The 18,344-nt window shown below is 36.2% G+C and overlaps 2 protein-coding genes and 1 non-coding gene across 3 annotated transcripts; all 3 read left to right on the plus strand.

Moving 5' to 3' along the window:
• The first annotated feature begins 2,738 nt into the window (after positions 1 to 2,738).
• On the plus strand, positions 2,739 to 12,182 carry LOC122074118 (60S ribosomal protein L23). Its single transcript, XM_042638970.1, has 4 exons — positions 2,739 to 2,898; positions 3,005 to 3,289; positions 11,541 to 11,582; positions 11,896 to 12,182. The coding sequence occupies exons 1-4, from the start codon at positions 2,886 to 2,888 to the stop codon at positions 11,976 to 11,978; spliced, it is 423 nt and encodes a 140-aa protein (XP_042494904.1). The 5' UTR covers positions 2,739 to 2,885; the 3' UTR covers positions 11,979 to 12,182.
• Positions 4,057 to 4,194, plus strand: LOC122074990. Its single transcript, XR_006139131.1, has one exon. It is a non-coding gene; the product is annotated as a small nucleolar RNA snoR137 (small nucleolar RNA).
• A 2,517-nt stretch (positions 12,183 to 14,699) lies between the features above and the next one.
• On the plus strand, positions 14,700 to 17,081 carry LOC122074796 (protein NRT1/ PTR FAMILY 4.5-like). Its single transcript, XM_042639764.1, has 4 exons — positions 14,700 to 14,855; positions 14,982 to 15,199; positions 15,567 to 16,129; positions 16,207 to 17,081. Exons 1-4 carry the CDS (start codon positions 14,765 to 14,767, stop codon positions 17,030 to 17,032), a joined length of 1,698 nt encoding a protein of 565 aa, XP_042495698.1. The 5' UTR covers positions 14,700 to 14,764; the 3' UTR covers positions 17,033 to 17,081.
• The last annotated feature ends 1,263 nt before the right edge of the window (positions 17,082 to 18,344 follow it).

Below are 18,344 nucleotides of genomic sequence, written 5' to 3' on the forward strand. Positions count from 1 at the left end.
ACATTATTAGAGAAATAATTTTAGAATTAAAAGGTGGTCAAACCTTTGAGAAATCATTTTAGCCCAATGCCATGTAGGTGAATGAGAGTAGACCCCAAAAAAATCAGGGATGTTGCCATTTTTTGGTGCAATCATATCAACGCCCTATAGGTCACTTGGGGTCCTTACCAAAAATAAAAAAAATAAAAAATTGCCACTTCGGGTGGGAATGGGATAGGGGGTTGCCTACACGGCATAGTGTGGTGGGGGGATTGAAACAGACCAAGCTTAGGGCCTTGTTGCTTTAGAGTATAGTAGTAGTGTAGATGATTGCGCCTATGCTAATTGGATCCTAACTAAGAGAAGGAGCATTAGGTTAGTATTCCCAAAGTCCTTAAGTTTTAGTGCTTGCTAGGGTGCAAGTACGTGAGTGCATGGGTGTGTTCTTGGGCGAAGAAGAGGGGGAGTGGAATAACTAAATTGCCCTTATCTATTATACAATAAATTTAAATTTTTGATAAAAAGAATAGTAGTTATCCAAGTAACAACAGAACCCAAGCGGGTAGCACAATTGGTGAGCAACAAACTTGGTATGAGCCATAAACTCGGACATCCTGAGTTCGACTCCCACTAAGCACACATTGGGCTATTCACATGGGAAGTGTTTAGTGCTCTTCACCGCTTTTAGTGAAAGTTGAATGGTTCTCATTTTACCCCGGTATGACCCGGTCCATGCGGTTGTGGGGTCAGTATAGACTCGCGAGACTAGTCACGGCAAAGGTCTAGATGCCCATCGTTAGCAAACAAACAAAAAAAAAAGAAAAAATCCATGTGACAACAGAAGGTAATGTTTTCAAAAACCACAAGATAATTACAAGCCATCATTTGTTGTGTACTTCTTTTTTTTTTTATTTAAATTGATTTTTCACAATTAGAGTTGAGATGGTGCATAGTAATGTTTATAATACTAATATACATGCATAGACATACACAAGAAGTGTGTACAAAATAAGGTATTTAATTGAATTAAATCATGAAATTTGACATACACAAGAAGTCCTCTTTATCTAATGATAATAATAGACACATTTAGTCCACGTGGCAATATAGATACTTTATAACTTATGAATAAATAACAAACATTTGTGTTAATAATAATTCGACTATCAGAAAGAATGCATGACAACAATTTGTTTAATAAAGTTCCTGAATAAACTTCATGATAAAAAATTATAAGCATGTGATCAAATGAATCACAACTTTAGTACGATTCAAATGCTACCATAGAGAGACCCTACAAGGGTCCTCCATTTCAAGTTTTTATCCACCTTTTGTAAAACTAAATTATCAAGATACAGATGTGAGTGTTAGACTCTAACATGGACACAAGATGTCAAGTCAACAAATTTGAAAATAAGAAAAAATAATGGGTGTATAGTATTTTTCTAATATATTTTTAATATCATCAATCAATTTTATAACAATTATACACCCAAAATCTAAAAATGTTTTAATCAATTTTTGTCCATAAAGAAGAATAGAGCTTTTATTTATTTCACCCATAGTGAAGGAGTAGTTCCTTCTCCATTGCCATTCATCTACAAGCCTCATTCATTCATCCAAAATTCATGATATTGATTCTCACCGGTTATTTGATTTTGGAGCTTTTGGGATTCCCCTTCTTCAATCAAAATGTCAATTGGTTAGGTGGGTCTTTCTCTTAGTGTTAAAATGTACAATCATGCATAATATATATATATATATATATATATATGCATCTCAATTTTGTGAAAAAAAAAAACATTTCAATTAGGATCTTTCGTAATTTTTTGAGAAAGTATTTTATGTGAAGGAGTGCGGTCTTGTGTGTATATAAAGGCTAATGCACATAGATATTATTCTCCATTTCACTCCATGAATCTAGGTATAGGGACCACACTTTCCCACATAAACGTTTTTCTCAATTCATTTTTTTGGGGGTAAATGGAGCTTTTGTAATGTATGGGACAATGCTTTTCTATGGAAGAGCTGCCCTTATACCACAGATTAAGGGGATGTGCCATGAACATAGTGCGCCTCCTTTGGGGTCGCGTACCCCTATGATTGGTGCATGGGTTGCTCTTGGATAGAAAACACTTGCTCATAATATATATATACACTAGGGGCGTCAATAGATCAGATCCGACCAATATCAATTGGGCCTAATAGGATCTGTACCTTTTTATCGTGACCTACTTATTTGATGAATGAGTTGGTTTCAATCGGATTTGATCTGATTCGAGACTTTAATTCGAACCAAACGCCCCCTAATAGGGCCAATTGGACCGTAAACAAGCCTTAGATGAGTTTTATTTGCCTCATGTTTTATAAAAAATAATATATTTATTAAATCGCAACAATTTCGAAAAGGTTTTCCACTTAATTATATTCAATTGTTCATAAAAAAATCAATATGTAAACTCATTCTATAAATGGTCAGACTAATTATAATGTCTCGGATTGAGTTGGGTTTGTAATCAGTCTACGCGATCAGGCGCCCATCAAGCTTTCAGGAACAACAATTATAAACGGGCCGGGCTTAATCGGGTTAAGATGTCGGGCTGGACCTGAAATTGAAACCCCTAAATTATATACCATGGTTTGAAGCTGCACCAAATTCGCACTACATAGTACTTTTCTGGCATTAAACGAAAGAGAAGGACATTTTTTGTAATTAAACTCAGCCCAATGAGCGCTACCCAGTGAAACCCTAGAGCCATAAGAACTTCGCAAGAAGGGGACATTTTGGGTAATTAAAAACCCTAGAGGCTATTTGCCGAAAAAACCCTAAAAGGCTAGAGCTATAAAAACTTCCTTTAAGCCTTCCTTCTAAGCTCTTTCTGTGTGGGTAGTCTCGCCGGTCCAAAATGTCGAAGCGAGGTAACTGCGTCTTCTTCTTCCAGATTGGGTTTAGGGTTTTTGGGATCACAGTTTGTTTATGAGATGATGAACTTACAGATGAGTTGTTGCTATTAATGTGTTGCAGGTCGCGGAGGATCGGCCGGAAACAAGTTCCGAATGTCTCTGGGTCTTCCGGTGGCGGCGACTGTGAATTGCGCCGACAACACCGGAGCGAAAAATCTCTACATCATATCAGTGAAGGGGATCAAGGGTCGTCTCAACAGATTGCCCTCTGCTTGTGTTGGTGACATGGTGATGGCCACCGTCAAGAAAGGTAAGCCCGATCTCAGGAAGAAGGTCATGCCTGCTGTCATTGTCAGGCAGCGCAAACCTTGGCGCCGAAAGGATGGTGTCTTCATGTACTTTGAAGGTAATTTTTTTGGGGTTGTTTGAAGTAATCTCTAAAATGTCTTTTTTTTTTTTTGTTATTGTTATTGGTTTTCTCATCGACCATCAACGGTTAATAATGTGATTTTTCGATGTGTTTTGTTTCAGACGAATGTATCTATGTTGATTAGGATTTTTTTTTTTTCGGGTTGTAACTTAAGGAGATTCAAATCTTTCCTCCGGCGCTTGTTGTGGTTAATTCATAACATCCTCGTGTAGCTAATTGCTTGAATTATTAGTAAACGCGAGATCAAGATTGTTTGGATTAGTATTGTGCATTGCGTAATATGTATGTTTTGCTGTTATCTTTTAGTTTTTGATATCCAGTGAATGAGAACATTTTAAGTTGTATTTATTTGGATTTTTGTTGGTTGACCTTCCAAAGTTGGAATGCATTTTTTTAGCAGTTATGCTAAATGCCACAATACAGTCAAAACATATAAATTAAATTGTAGCAGGAGGTTGCCAAAGTTATTGTTACTTTACTAAATTCTTGTTAGTTGCCTAGTTTCAATTGTCAAGAGAAACTGTTTCCACTAGATAGTATGGTGTTTGTCCTATAGTAATATTTGCTGCATGCAGCTTGTTTAATTTGTTTACTTGTTGGGGGATAGAATGTTTTGTTTTCTTATGTTGGACCTGAGCTATTCGAAATGCATTGTCTTTATATGTTGCGCATTTGTACACGGTTCATTTTTCCTGAAGGTTGCTTCCTTACTATCTGAGGTGGGATAAGATTTAGTTGAGTTGGTTGCTTCTTTACTAATTGAGTTGTCCTCCTATTCATGTGATTACTCATAGGAAGGAGCATACATCCAAGAAAGACCAGTTTTAAACAGCATGGTGCTCTTTTCCCTGGCATTGTGTTACCTGTCTTCTGGTACATTTTATGTTCCATTAATTCCAAAACAGTTCTTAAATAGAAGACACAGAATTGATTTGCAGAACCAGGATCATCCAAAACAGAAAAATAGAGCAACTAATGTAAGACTAGATTTGACAAATCAAACTAGACCCAATATTGGAGGAACTTATAAACCAAAGAATGATTTGCAGGACCAGGATCATCCAAAACAGAAAAATAGAGCAACTAATGTAGGACTAGATTTGACAAATCAAACTAGACCCAATATTGGAGGAACATATAAACTAAAGAACACCCAAAATCCACCAAGTAACCCAACAGCAGTATACTAACAAATCTGGACAGCAGGTTCTAAAACCTTGCAGTCGATCCCAACAGCTTCAAGAAAACCTTAACAATAGAATATTAAACAATATATGATAATTTCAAATTACTATTAGGTGAATCAGTACATTTAGGAACAAGGACAGCAACTAACTTCATCACAGATTAGGTAAAACCAGAATCGACTCCACAAAACAGCAACACAGTGAACTCAGAACTCAGAATTGCAGAAATCAGTTATCACCAGTTGTAGGACTAAATAGTAGCAGAACTGGGATATTAAATAGACAACAGATTTCAACAAGGCCAAACAGAAGCAGAATTCAGATCTGGACAGACTTAGCATTCGGCCAGAATTGAGAGAAACTTCATAACTCAAAATCCCCTGGTCTGATTGGTCTCAAATAAAGGTCGAGCCTTCCTCTTAATAAACCCAACAATCGATCAAAAGGGGAGGGCCATCGGCTGGTTGGATCTTCCAGAACAAAGTAGGGGCACTAGGAAGAAATCTGGCGATTTCCAGAACCAGAAATCAAAAGCAGTTCAGATCCCTTAACTGGTTTGAAGAACCTTACAGTTAACTTTGAAAAGAAAGAAAGAATAGTTGAAGAGACCTCTTGGACTTCACACCGCAAAGAGTCAATTGGATCAAACACCAATCCCTTCAGCCTTGATCAAACACAAGACAACTCTTCATGAAGAAGACAATAGCAACAACCATTATTTTTTTTTATCAAAATCATTCTAGGCTTTTAGGAGCCTCTTCTTTATTTATAATGTTAATGGGGGAGGGAATTACAAAATAGAAGGTTCCTCAAAAAGGAAACCAAATATTCTCCTAATACAATAGTTACTAAAAACTGAAATTAGAAACTAGTTGAAAAAAGAAACTAACTACTGATGACTTAACTCAATTAATAACTTGACTCCTAGGGAAACAAATATAACTCAAATCAAGCCCAACTAAAAAGGAAACTAATGAAAATGGAAACTAAATAGTAATCCCGTACTCAATCATAGAGCCCCTATTTTAGACCCATAAAAGTGGTCTATTACACTCAAAACACATGGGATCAAAGGCCTAACGTGTATGAAACCCAACCCTAGGCTTATTCCTAATAAAACAAGCTTATTTTGGTAATTAATCTGCACCAGCAACTTATGGGAAAAACTAATAACTCAATATAGACAGAGATCAGAAAGGCCTAATTCTTGCTTTTGGTGTTTCTGAATGCGTAGAATGTGTCTGCAAAAGACCTCAGTAGTCAGAGTCTAATATGGCCTATGTAGACAATTCCTAGTCCTACTAGGGGAACAGAGTAGCAGAAGTAGGACTTGGATATAGACTAATAATCCACTGTACTTGAGATCAGTAAGAACTAGATTGGATTATCATAAATTAGTGTTTCTAATTTGATTAAAATCTTATCAACATACTGAAAGATGTTGCAAAAGAAAGCAACTAGAAAATTTGAGCGAAAACAGAGGAGCTGCAGGTGTTCGAAAACCAAGGTTCAAGGTATCGGGTTTCGACCTGTGGGGAGACCAAAATTTTGGTGGAAACCTGAGAAATTTCAAGGATACTGGGGATTTTTCCCGGTATAATGGAAATTTAGGTTTCGACCCCCAAACAAAGTTTTGTTTTGTCTGATTTTTTGTGTACAACATATTTTAAACATTACTAACACATTCACATCATTAGTTTCGTTAAAAAAAAAAAAAAATGTTTGGGGGTTGAAACTTATGTGGTGAACCAAAGGTTCGATAACCATTACGCTGACTTGTTGGCTTAAATTCTGAAACTTTACTACATAATGACTATATATAGTCTACAATATACATCAACACATAGGATATAATCCAAATGATCCAAAATAGATAAAAATATTACATCATGAATGGTTATCTATCAACACTGAACAGTAATGATTCAATTACTCAACACTTCAAAGTAGTGACTCAATTCTAAGTAATGACTCTACACTTAAGGCAGACATTCTATCTTTTCTAACATTTTTTAATAAGCTATATATACCTTATATCATAAAAAAATAACATTTAGCCACATAAAGTCATTAAAATCAATATTTAGCCACATCAAATCATAAAAAATCAAAATTAAGTCACATTAAGTTATAAAGAATCAACATTTAGAGAAATGCTCTTGTTCTATAATAAGTTTGACTAGTCAAATGATTTTTATTTTTACATGAGACTTTTTGTGTTAGGTATAACATAAAACCAGCTTTCTAATAAGTCTAAGATTACTTAAATCTGAGTTGTAATGACATAGTTATGCTTCGGTCAAACTTATTTTAAAGTACGCGAATGCTGTTAAAATCGCCTGAATGAAAATAATTTTAGGGATATCAAAACAAAAGATTATTTTACCGGACTTTTAGTTTTTAACAATGTTTTAACATTATAGGATTTATAAAATTTTCATAATTGAGAAAAACCACAGCATTTAAAAGTTGAAAATCGCCTCTATAATCGAAATCTAGTTTTTGTTCTTGGACTGGGGGGGTTGACTTTATCCTTTAGGAATTTGATTTTTAAACTATTTTTATTGGATCCAAATAGGGGGTATTTCCTTATTTATGAATAATATCTTAAGTAAATGAAATAATTTTTGGCATAAATAAGTGCCAAAAAATGAAAATCTCCACTGTTTTCCTAAGTTTCCCACACTTGGGAGAAAAAATGTATAAGAGAAGGTTGAAATTTCTTTGATTTTTTAAAATCCCCTAAGGTTTCGTTTCGTATGTTTTGCTTGAGTTCTCGAACCATGTCGAAAACTAGAATAAACTGACCTCTGGTGATTGATAGATGAGATTGGAGTAGAATAGAGAAGCGCCAGGAGTCCATTTGAATACCCCTTGGAACCCACCAAGTTAAACCTGAGCATCCACTCGGAGCAAGTACCGAATCCACAATGCTTACAGGAAAGATGAAGTATGCTTAATTCATAGAACTTATTACTTTTTGAGGGATGGCTGTCTGCGTATACACATCTTTATAGTTTTGGATTTGGATTGGACAGACTCATTGACTGACTGACACCAATTCCTGGACTGAGAATGAAAATAGAAAGTAATACTAGGGCTGATTAAACAGACATGTTGGCCAGTCTAAGATAACTCCTAGTTCGGCTAGGACTATAATGAAACTTTCAAAATCAAAACTGGAATAGGACATAAATCCAGAAATGATTATGAGATTAGACTAACGAGAGGAAGTCAAAGATAAATCCTAATATCCAACCACATGTGATGTAGGAGCACTTGACTGATTGGACCAGCACTATTAGGCTTGGAAACCAAAACACAGATGCAACCAGCCCAATCTAGGTTTTTGGTCCAATAATTGCTAATAGTATTTCAGTTGTCTATTTGGGTTTAACTTGTAGTTCTTTTTAATCATGTTTAGTAGTTTATGTAGGAATAGGAAGTAGAGAATGGAGTTTGTTTCAGACTCTACTAAAGTAGGTTATGTAGGAATTAGTGGATCGATTAACTGAAGATGAGGTGGCTATGATTGAGAAGAACAATGGGGTAATTCCCATTCCCTTTTATTTCGATTGACCAAATCCAGTGCTTGTGGCACTACTGGAAATGGTGAAACACAAAAATGATGTGCGAAGATGATATGCAATGGAGGGGGTTTAGATTCACGAATAAGGTTTGGATGTGGTTATGGTTGAGGAACAAAGGACTAAGAAGGCATCAAAGTTTGTGATGGTAGGAGGTGATATGGTTGGGTCTTATTTGCGGGGGGAAGAAGGTTGTGACCATGGGGTTGGGATTCCTCGAAAAGGGCAAGAGAAACCCAGTGCACGAGGCTCTCACTATTGTTTGGTCTTGGAGGGGCAAGTGTATGCAGCTTTACCCTTGCTTTGCAGGAGAGATTGTTCCCAAGTTTTGATGCTGTGACCAACATGAGGCAATAGTGCAACTTAATTGTTGTGCCACTGGTTCACCCACTAATTGGGATTCCTCAAAAGGGAGAAGAAATGGAAGGAGAAGGAAAGAAATAGATGAAGAGGTTTGGTGGTGTCCATTCATGAAGAGGAAATAGAGGCTAGAAAGGTGAGGTGGTTGGAAGTGGTAGGTTGTTGATTAGGTATTGAAGGTGATGGCCATGGTAGTTGGGAAGATTATGAAGAAAGGGTTTAATATCTAACCCTAGGGCCACTTAGTGTAATGAATACAAAAGTAACCAAGTTAAATTCTAAATAGAGTACTACCTTAAGCCATAATTAAATATAATTCGGTTATCTAAACTAGGCTAAACTTATATCTTGCAAAATTAATGAGTCCTACACTGTACTATCATGGAGTCTAATTTAACATATGACTAATCTAGTTAAGCTACTAATTAAAACTAATTGCATGAAAGGGAAGAAATATACCTTTGATTAGCTCTTGATGTGGACTACAAGGGGAGGGCCCCATTGCTCCAACCATGACCTAAACGAGACCGGTTTTGGTAAAGCTACCCTCCTCAAGGGGAGGACTAACACATTTAGAATGTTTAAACTTGGATAATTTTTGGATTATGGAATTTGAGGCATATCTTCTTAGTTGGATTAAAAGAGATTTTGGCCAAATACCTCTAAGCAGCCTCTCCTTATTGTCTCTTTCCAAAGACGGAAAACTTCCTATTTATTGGTGAGGGTTTGTAGACAATCCTTCTCCGCTTTCCAATGTGGGACTAAAAATCCCACAAAAGGCAAGGTTTTGTAAGTTTTTAGACTAAATAAAGTTGGGTGCCAAGTGACGTTCCCACACAGCCTGAAATATAATCACATTGCGATATTAGTTGAGTTAGAATTCGACGTGTAATATGTCATCAAGGTAAAGGTGTAGAGGTGACACTTTGCTGGTCGGTTAAGAGGATACTTTGTTGGGTCAAGGTTTGATGACATTCAAATGGGTCGGTTTGGTGACACTGTTGGGTCAAGCTCAGTCAGGCTAAGATGTTTCCAACTCTTGTAAGGTTGAATCTTCCACGAAGTTCTTTCCTGATCCAAGTCTTGAATTTTAGGAGTCGGCTGTACAACTTTGATCTCCAAGACTCCAACTCTTGTAAGGTTATTGCTTGATGCTTCATTTTTCTTTTTTTGGACTCACAAGATTTGGAATTCAAAAAACGTACTAGCAATATCAATATTCCTAGGATTCAAGATTCTTGAGCAGATGGGATCTCCATCGTGTATCCTGACCTTTCAGTAGATTCCAATCTCTATCGATTTGGATTTGCCTATGCCATTAGGCACAAGCATAAAGGACCGATCATTATGCGGTCCTCAATATTATTCCAAATTCAATTGGGATAATTGGGATACACAATTATTTGGAAGGGATCCATGAAGGATGGATATGACCAAATTAGAGTTATTAGTGATTTGATTCTATTTCAGGCTGCGTGGGGCACCACGTGGTACCCAACTTTCTTTGTCTAGAGACTAGCAAAACCTTGCCTCTTGTGGGATTTTTAGTCCCACATTGGAAATGGAGAAAATTGCCTATAATCCGTCACCTATAAATATAAAGTTTCGTTTAGTCCCAATGGGAGGAAGATAAGCTTTAAAACCCATATTCAAAGATTTGATCTAAGTTTAAACATTTTAATTAATAAGCTTGGTGTACATAACCTAGTTAGCATAACCTAGCTACTTGTCATATGTAGCACATCATGTCATACCCATTTATTTACTTTAGGTTTTATCATTCAGTGACCTAGACTTGGGATTAGTCAATAGGGTGCAAGTAAATGGTCTAGATCAAAGGTGACCGGCCTTAGGGTTGGGCAGACTTGGTGCCTAGCATGTCCTAGACCCTTTCTAGGTGGCGACTTCTATTTCATACCTTTGTCTACACTCTCTTTATTTGAGATGGGTAGCATACCGGGTCATCAGCACGCATGTGTCTTTGCAACGTCCTAACCGGTCGTTTGTACCTTCATGTGGTTGTGTGATTCTTCCCATTCTCTTGTTGGCCCTACACGACTACGACTGGTTTTCACTCTTAATTTCACTAGGAAACATCATCGCAGGTCAGGTCCTCTTTCTTGTGATCTTTGGTACTGCTTCATTCATCCTGAACATGTGGAAAATAAGTCTGTCGATATTACAAATTACACATGGTTGTCTCTGGTGAAAGTACCCATAACAGAATGGATAATAGTTGTAGTTGCTTGGCTGTTCAATGTGGATTTGGTTCATTCATAGACATCTAAGGGCCCGTTTGGTATCGTTTCTGTTCCAAAAACGTCGTTTCGTGTCAAAAACGAAAATTTCAGTTTCTGTGTCAAAACACAGTTTTTAAACGAAAAAATGGTGTTTCAAAATTTCAGATTTTTATCGGGAATTTTTTTTTTTTTTTTTTTTTAAAATGGAACGAAACTGGGAAGACGGAACTCCAAAATGGAGTTCCGTCCAATCTCGTTTTTTCAGTTTTTTTTTTTCACTTTTTGTTCCAAAAAAACAGAAACGGACCATAAGTGCACCAAACAGAAGATTCCGTTTTTTCGTTCCAATAGAACGAAAAACTCCAGAAACGTTTTTTTAGAACGATGCCAAACGGGCCCTAAGTCTTGTGTAGACCATGTTTCTGTTTTGAAAATTATGAAGCTATATGATTTAATTATGAATGAAATTGTTAAGATGATCTATGGTTCAATAAAGACAGGTAAGTATAGTTTGACTCTGTTGGCTTACTTTACCTTTCTTCATCACTGTAATTACATTGTGTCTATTGTTTAGGTTTTTTGTATTACCAACTGACTATGACTAGTTTGATGGTTATTATCAACATTACATTGTTACGGGGAAGGTCACCGTTGAACTGTTGTATTTCAATAGTTTGACTCTTGAAAATGATTTTTGGTTGCCTCATTTTGTCGCATCTTGAAGCAAGCTTCTGATTTTTCTGTAAAATTGGTTAGATATTTGGAGTATAATATTTCTTCCAGTCAGTTGTAATATCCAAAGTGGCCATCTTCCTTCCTAGACTGATTGTTGTTTTGCCTTTTTATTTTGCAGATAATGCTGGAGTTATAGTGAATCCCAAGGGAGAAATGAAAGGTAACATGCATTCTCCAATTTAGATTACAAAATAGTAGTTAGAATTATATGTTGGCTGCATTTTTTTCTAAAATGTTTTATACCTAGTTGTTTATGTAATATTCTTGTCATTGGAGTTCTCTTGAACTTGGAAGTCTAAAAGCTTGATTTGTTTGTCAGGAAATTATAGAGAAAGCTTGATTTGTTTGTGTTAGGAAATTATAGGGAACCTAAACCCCTGATGTGGTGGGGTTCTTAGTGCTGGTAAACAATGAGATGAGTTGATACTTTATGGAGTTTCTCATTAATCTTGTGCTTGTTTTGGCTTATGCAGGATCTGCTATTACTGGTCCGATTGGAAAGGAGTGTGCAGATCTGTGGCCTAGGATTGCTAGTGCCGCCAATGCCATCGTTTAAGAGTCTACACTCAGCTTTAATTTGCAAAAATGGATATAATGACACTATCAAATTTTGTTTCGTTTTCGATTGGTCATCATAGTAGCTGTAGGGTTCTGGTTTACTTGTATACTTTTTATTTTGTTATATCTTTGATGTCATCGTGTACTGGGTTGCTGTGATGTTCCGTTTAGGTTTTTGAATGAGAGAATATTTAGTAACAAATCATGAGTTTAAATTAAATCGTTTCAAAACCCTCCTTGCAGCATGTGTCGGCAATGTTCCCAGACTAAACCAGATTGTAGTTACTGTTTAGTGCCCATAGGGTCTGGTTGTGTGACACGTGGCTTATAAGAATCTAACGGTTGACAATTGAAAACCTTATTTTTACCCACTTGACCCGCCCACTGCTTATTTATACAACCTTACCTTGACCAAACCTGCAAGTCTTCTTCCCTAACCTCTATAGCCGCCACTTGTAAGTCTGCAACTGGAAAACTCGCTTTTTCCATGGGGTTCTCCCGTCCAACTGCCCAGGGTTTTAAAAATTGATAATTGGACCTGTCGATTTCGTATCAAAATTGGCTGTGATTATGCCCATGTGTTGGTGAATATGACATTACGATTCAAAACCCCAGAATTGTCAAGTTTTCAGATCTGAGGGTCGATTATAGGATTTATTTATTTATTTATTTTTTTAATATTTTTAATTTCTTAAATGAATTCTGGCCGATTCTGTTCTTTTTTTTTTCAGTCTAATATTTTCATGTATATAGCTTAATCCACAATGTGTTCTTGTATGACTTTGGCGAGGGGAAAACAAATAGCAAAATTTTTTGGACCCGATTTTCTTTCACCCAAAGGGGAGGGTGACGGGGGAATACACATGAACCTCTAGAATATTTTATTGTAATTTTTCCATGAGAGATATATAGGATCCTACCTTCATTACAAATTTATAATCCATATCGGTCAAATCTTTTTTTTTTTTTTCTATTCAAAATAAAACGGTGGCGGTTCCCTTTGCAGTTTGCACTTGCAAGTAGGTAGGTCCAAGAAACAGCGGATAATCATAAATAAGAACCACATGGTTAAAGAGACTTTAATTGAAGATATATATATATATATTTTTCTGGATAACATGGCTTGTGATATGATATAAAGTATACAATTTGATTATCCCAACTCTGATGCTGACCTCTGCCATGATATAATTCTTCTTTCCAAGATTCATTCTGGCAAACCAAACTATCCTAAGAGTGTAAAAATTTGAGATTTGATTGATTCTGAATCGGGTAATCTTTTTTTCTCATATATATGTGAAAACATTCTTATCAGATTGATAGGTTCTCTTTGGTTTTGTCCTCCTTAGTTACGTCCACATCTTTTGAGATGAGAATTTACATTAGGTCTCGAAACTTGATATATCAGTGCCACATCAACATCTTTTTCTTCTTCACTATTTATTTTTTTGAAAATTTTTATTCTCCTTTAATGCCACATCGCATGATTTTCGAAGGCAACAATTTTCTTTTCTCTTAGAATTGAAATTTCATTTTCCTTTACTGTCACATTGAAGTTTTGCTGCATTAGTAATTTTTTTCTCTCTTGACTAGGGATTTAGTATATAGTATCGGCATTGCTGTTGACACTAATACGAATAAGCCATATCAAATGATTTTACTACCCAAAATTTTGATTCCATTTTTTCCCTAAAATTTTGTACTACTAATCTAGTATTGACCAAGTATCGACATTAGTCAATCCGATAATGTGTCTATGTAAGTGTTTTGGGACCTTTTGATCTCATAAATTTGACATTAGGGGCAGACCCTATTGTAATACTTTGGTGTGTCCTAATAAGTCTTTAATGACAATGTGGCAGTTCAGATTATGTGCCGATGTTGTCTCCCATCTATGGGAACTTACTCAAATTTTCAATAGGTTGAATACAGTTAGAAAATATAAAGACAATTTTGTCAATAAAATGAAGCCAATAGGCATTAAAAAACAGAAACAAAGAAATGAAATGGATTAGTACTAATGAGTTGATTTTTTTTAAGTGTTTTTCTAAGGAACTTGCCATAATGTAAGTAAAAGTCAGACTTACTTTTAGAAAAGATAAAGACCATTTTGTCAATAACTTGAAGCTAATAAGCATTAAAAAAAGAAAAAACAAAGAAACAAACAAGTCACATGGAAATAGACAAGAATTATGATCCATATATATATGGATTGTCCACAGCCAGCCTAATTCTAGTCTATGTTATAAATTCCACACCAGACCAGACCAGACCAGACCAGACCAGACCGGACTGGACCGAGAGAATAAAATCTTACCATTTTTAAATGGCTCAATCTCTGGTTTCTTTCCAGTTTATTTATCATTTTCCACTAAACATTAACCAATAGTCTAGCTGGAATGGTTTTTTGAATGGACCAAACCAGTTTTTAAGACTTATATATGGCCGAACCGTTTTGTTCTAGTATGGCTTTCCTTGGGTTGCTTGCAACTTGCAAATGTTGGTAAGCCATCATAATCACAGCCATGGTATGGACCATCTTTTTTGTTTTTTTGGTATAAAATAATAACAAAAAAAATATATTATTAAAACCCCATCTACTTGAGAAGCTAACAACCACTTGCATGAGGAATCTTTTTTTATGGTCAACACTCATCATATTCATCAACCTCAACAATAATTTCTAGTCTCCATTGAAAATTTTATTGTTCTATATGTGTATATGCTATATAGAGAGAGACTTGGAGGAATAATTGATACAAGCTAGCTAAGCTTCACATCAACATGGCAATACTACAGGGTTCCTTAGATTGTGAGGGCAAGCCCATCAACAAAGAGAGATATAATGGAACTAAGGCTTCATGGCTTATTTGCTGTGAGTGAAACCTTTATTTCTCGATCTGTACTATCTATCTAATTCATTGTTAGCTTGAAAATTGAAAGGATTTGCATGTTATAGTGAAGTGGAGTTACTGAGATTGATAGGATTTGCATGTTGCAGTTGCTGTTACTATGATGAATGCGGCTTATATTCCAAACTTGATGAACTTGGTGACTTACCTTCATAACATAATGCATATGGATATTGCAACCTCATCAACCACTGTTACTAACCTTAGTGGAGCTCTGGCTGGATTTTCTTTGCTCGGAGGGTTCCTTACTGACTCATATATCACTAGATTCAAGGGCATAATCATCTTTGGTCCCCTGGAGATTCTGGTAAGGACTCCATAATCTGTGTGTGTGTGTGTGTGTGTGAATCTTCCCTAGCACTTTTCGAGGTTTTGAAAGCAAATAGTAGTAGAGCTGGATAGAACTCACCCCTAGAAGCTAACCCTTAAAGACAAGGTGTCTAAGTCCTTATAAGTCTTCACATCGGGTTACTCACGTTCAATATGTGATTGATTGCTTTTGTGTGGAACCTCAACAGATAGATTGTTCAAGGTGTGACCCAAAACTTGTCTACCAGTTCTATAATCCCAAATTAACCCAAGAGCACAGAGATATTCTCCCCTAGAAGTAGAGCAGTAAGAATTTGGATTTTGGGTGCTATGTATAACTTGGTAATATTGTTTCTTGATGACAGGGGTATGGATTGCTAGCATTGCAAGCTCATCTTCCATCACTACAACCACCAACATGTGACATTTCCAACCAATCAAGCAATTGTAAGCAGGTCCATGGCTATAATGCTGTTATACTTTACATAGCCTTGTACACTGTAATCTTGGGTGAGGGTTTTATGCGATCAATCCTTCCATCCTTTGGGGGAGACCAGTTTGGTGAAGAAGAAACTGAGCTCCAGCGCCAGTCTAGCTTCTTCAACTGGTACACTCTTGGCATCTCAATTGGAGGAATAATAGGTCTAGTTTTCGTAGTATGGTTCCAGAACTATAAAGGCTGGGACCTTGGTTTCGCTCTATGCGCAGCCATTGTTATGCTTGGGATCATAGTTCTTGCTTTTGGCTTTAAATTCTACCGGCATCAAATTCCCAGTGGTAGCCCTTTCACTCGGATGCTTCAGGTCATGGTGGCTGCATTTAAAAAGAGAAAGCTTCCCTTACCTGAAAATGAAGATGAGTTGTATAAAGATATGTCCAAGGAAGAGATTTTGGGTGGAGAGTTACTACAACACACAAAGGGTTTCAAGTAAGTTCTACAATCATCAAAGTAGTGTTCATTCAATTCAGAAATTTCACTAATTTTTTGCTGATACTTTTTGTCAGATTCTTGGATAAAGCTTCAATCATGGATGGGAAAACAGGGAAGTGGATGCTTTGCACTGTGACCCAAGTGGAGGAACTAAAAATCATCTTTAGAATGTGTCCTATCTTTGTTAGCTCTGTGGTTGCTTACATTCCCCTCCCACTGATCATGACTTTCACTGTTCAACAAGGGGGAACAATGGACAATAGGCTAGGGAAGATTCATATATCTCCTGCATCCCTCATGATAATCCCAATAGTTTTACAGACAATACTACTTGTTCTTTATGATAGGTTATTTGTGCCATTTGCAAGGAAGATAACTGGATATAGAACTGGAATCACTTATTTGCAAAGGGTAGCTATTGGGTTTATATCAGGAACAGTAGCAACTTGTATAGCTGCTGTAATAGAGAAGAAAAGGAAGAGTGTGGCTAGGGATCATGGACTAATTGACTCTGGAGACCAGATACCCATGTCTGTATTTTGGCTTGGATTACAGTTCTTTGCTTTGGGCATCAATGATGCAATCACATTTGTTGGGTTATTAGAGTTCTTCAATAGTGAGGTCTCAAAGGGAATGAAGTCTATAGGAACTGCCATTTTTTGGTGTATACTAGGGTTGACATCTCTGATTGGATCTATTCTAGTGAATGTAGTAAACAAAGCTACAAGCCATCCTGGTAAAGGAGAGATTGGGTGGTTGGAGGGGAATAACTTAAACAAGAACCATCTTGACCGTTTCTATTGGCTGCTTACAATACTTGGATTGGTGGGTTACTTGAACTATCTGTTTTGGGCAAAGAGATATGTATATAGGAGAGATTATCTTGTTCCAAAAGATTGAGAATTTTATATCTATGAGGAATAATTGTATATTACGAGTTCAAAATCCAGAAATCACTTCCAGTTAAGTATCCTGTCTTTAATTTCATTATAAGAAGAATCAAATTGATATCTTATATACATAGATTCTTGAACCACAGAGGTAATATAATGTCTAATTGTCTACCATTTTCCTTATTTGAAATGAGAACTGTATCATGAAAGCGTCATGAAAAATCAAGTGCAATGTAAATAGAATACAGGGGTACTATATCTTCTTGGAGAGTGTGGGAGTTGGAAAGAAATGGAATGACTTTACTTATGTTGTCCGTATGAAACAAGAGGAACATTCAATTCGGATCTTCGAAGGATGGTCTGTTAAGATTGGAAGAAAAATTATTCAGAATAATTCATTTGTTAATTTAAAAATTCAATAAAAAGAAAAGGGGACAAAATAGAATTGGGATTCGAATTCAAGAACTATTTGCTTTGAAAAAGAATTCGGACAAAAATTTTGAATGTTATTTTTAAAGGTTTTCTTTCCGGTCACTATGTCTAGAGAAGTAATAATGCATAATTGATTGGGATGTGTAACCTTATTTATAAGCATAATATTATCTATTTTTTAAGTTTTTAATGTTAAAAAAAAAAAAAAAAAAAAAAACCTTCTTGGTCCAAAGGAGGAGAAAGATGGATGAGGTTTTAAGAAAATAATGAGAGATAGATGGAGGAGGTTTCAAAAATGACATAAATCCCTCTAACTAATTGGAATGGGGCTATGTCAAGCCCCCCAGCCCTATTGCACCCATTCTAATAAAAGAATCTTAAGATGAGCCCATGTCATTATTGGAATTTGGATACCGACCAGGTTCCAATTTCGGCCTGGCTGAATTGGGGAATGAAGAAATTTTTAGTAGAGCTTGGCCCCATAAAGTTCAAACACGAATCTGGTTTTTCTTGGGCTGGCGAGAGTTACACCACATTTTGGATTTTATGTACTCTTATAACTTTTGTAATCTCCATACCAGCGATATTGGAAACCTTTCCTAAATGGTCTCACCATCTTAAGCCACTTTACACTAACGGTTGGATATGTAAGAATTTTTTTTAGGCTGAGAAGTTGGATATATGAGACGATCCCACTTTGGATCAGCCAAATTTGGAATAGGGGGCCTTATCTCTATTGTGTAGCATCATATTAGGGTGGTGTTTGGTATGCATTCCCATTCTCACAATGGAGAATGAGAACGTTATTTGGGTACATGATTAGTTAAAATGCATTCCTAGATTTAGAATGCTTGTGCATTTCATTGAACAACTGATGGGCAACACAA

This window comes from Macadamia integrifolia, chromosome 3 (assembly GCF_013358625.1).
Source record: "Macadamia integrifolia cultivar HAES 741 chromosome 3, SCU_Mint_v3, whole genome shotgun sequence".
Lineage (NCBI taxonomy): Eukaryota > Viridiplantae > Streptophyta > Magnoliopsida > Proteales > Proteaceae > Macadamia > Macadamia integrifolia.

What these genes read in the sequence shown, in the direction of transcription:
- LOC122074118 (XM_042638970.1), top strand. An exon ending in TGTCTTCATGTACTTTGAAG is followed by an intron (nt 3,290 to 11,540) that starts GTAATTTTTTTG and finishes TTTATTTTGCAG; the next exon opens with ATAATGCTGGAGTTATAGTG. An exon ending in TCCCAAGGGAGAAATGAAAG is followed by an intron (nt 11,583 to 11,895) that starts GTAACATGCATT and finishes TGGCTTATGCAG; the next exon opens with GATCTGCTATTACTGGTCCG.
- LOC122074796 (XM_042639764.1), top strand. Translation starts at nt 14,765, where the DNA reads ATGGCAATACTACAGGGTTCCTTAGATTGTGAGGGCAAGCCCATCAAC. An exon ending in TTGGTCCCCTGGAGATTCTG is followed by an intron (nt 15,200 to 15,566) that starts GTAAGGACTCCA and finishes TCTTGATGACAG; the next exon opens with GGGTATGGATTGCTAGCATT. An exon ending in CAACACACAAAGGGTTTCAA is followed by an intron (nt 16,130 to 16,206) that starts GTAAGTTCTACA and finishes ACTTTTTGTCAG; the next exon opens with ATTCTTGGATAAAGCTTCAA.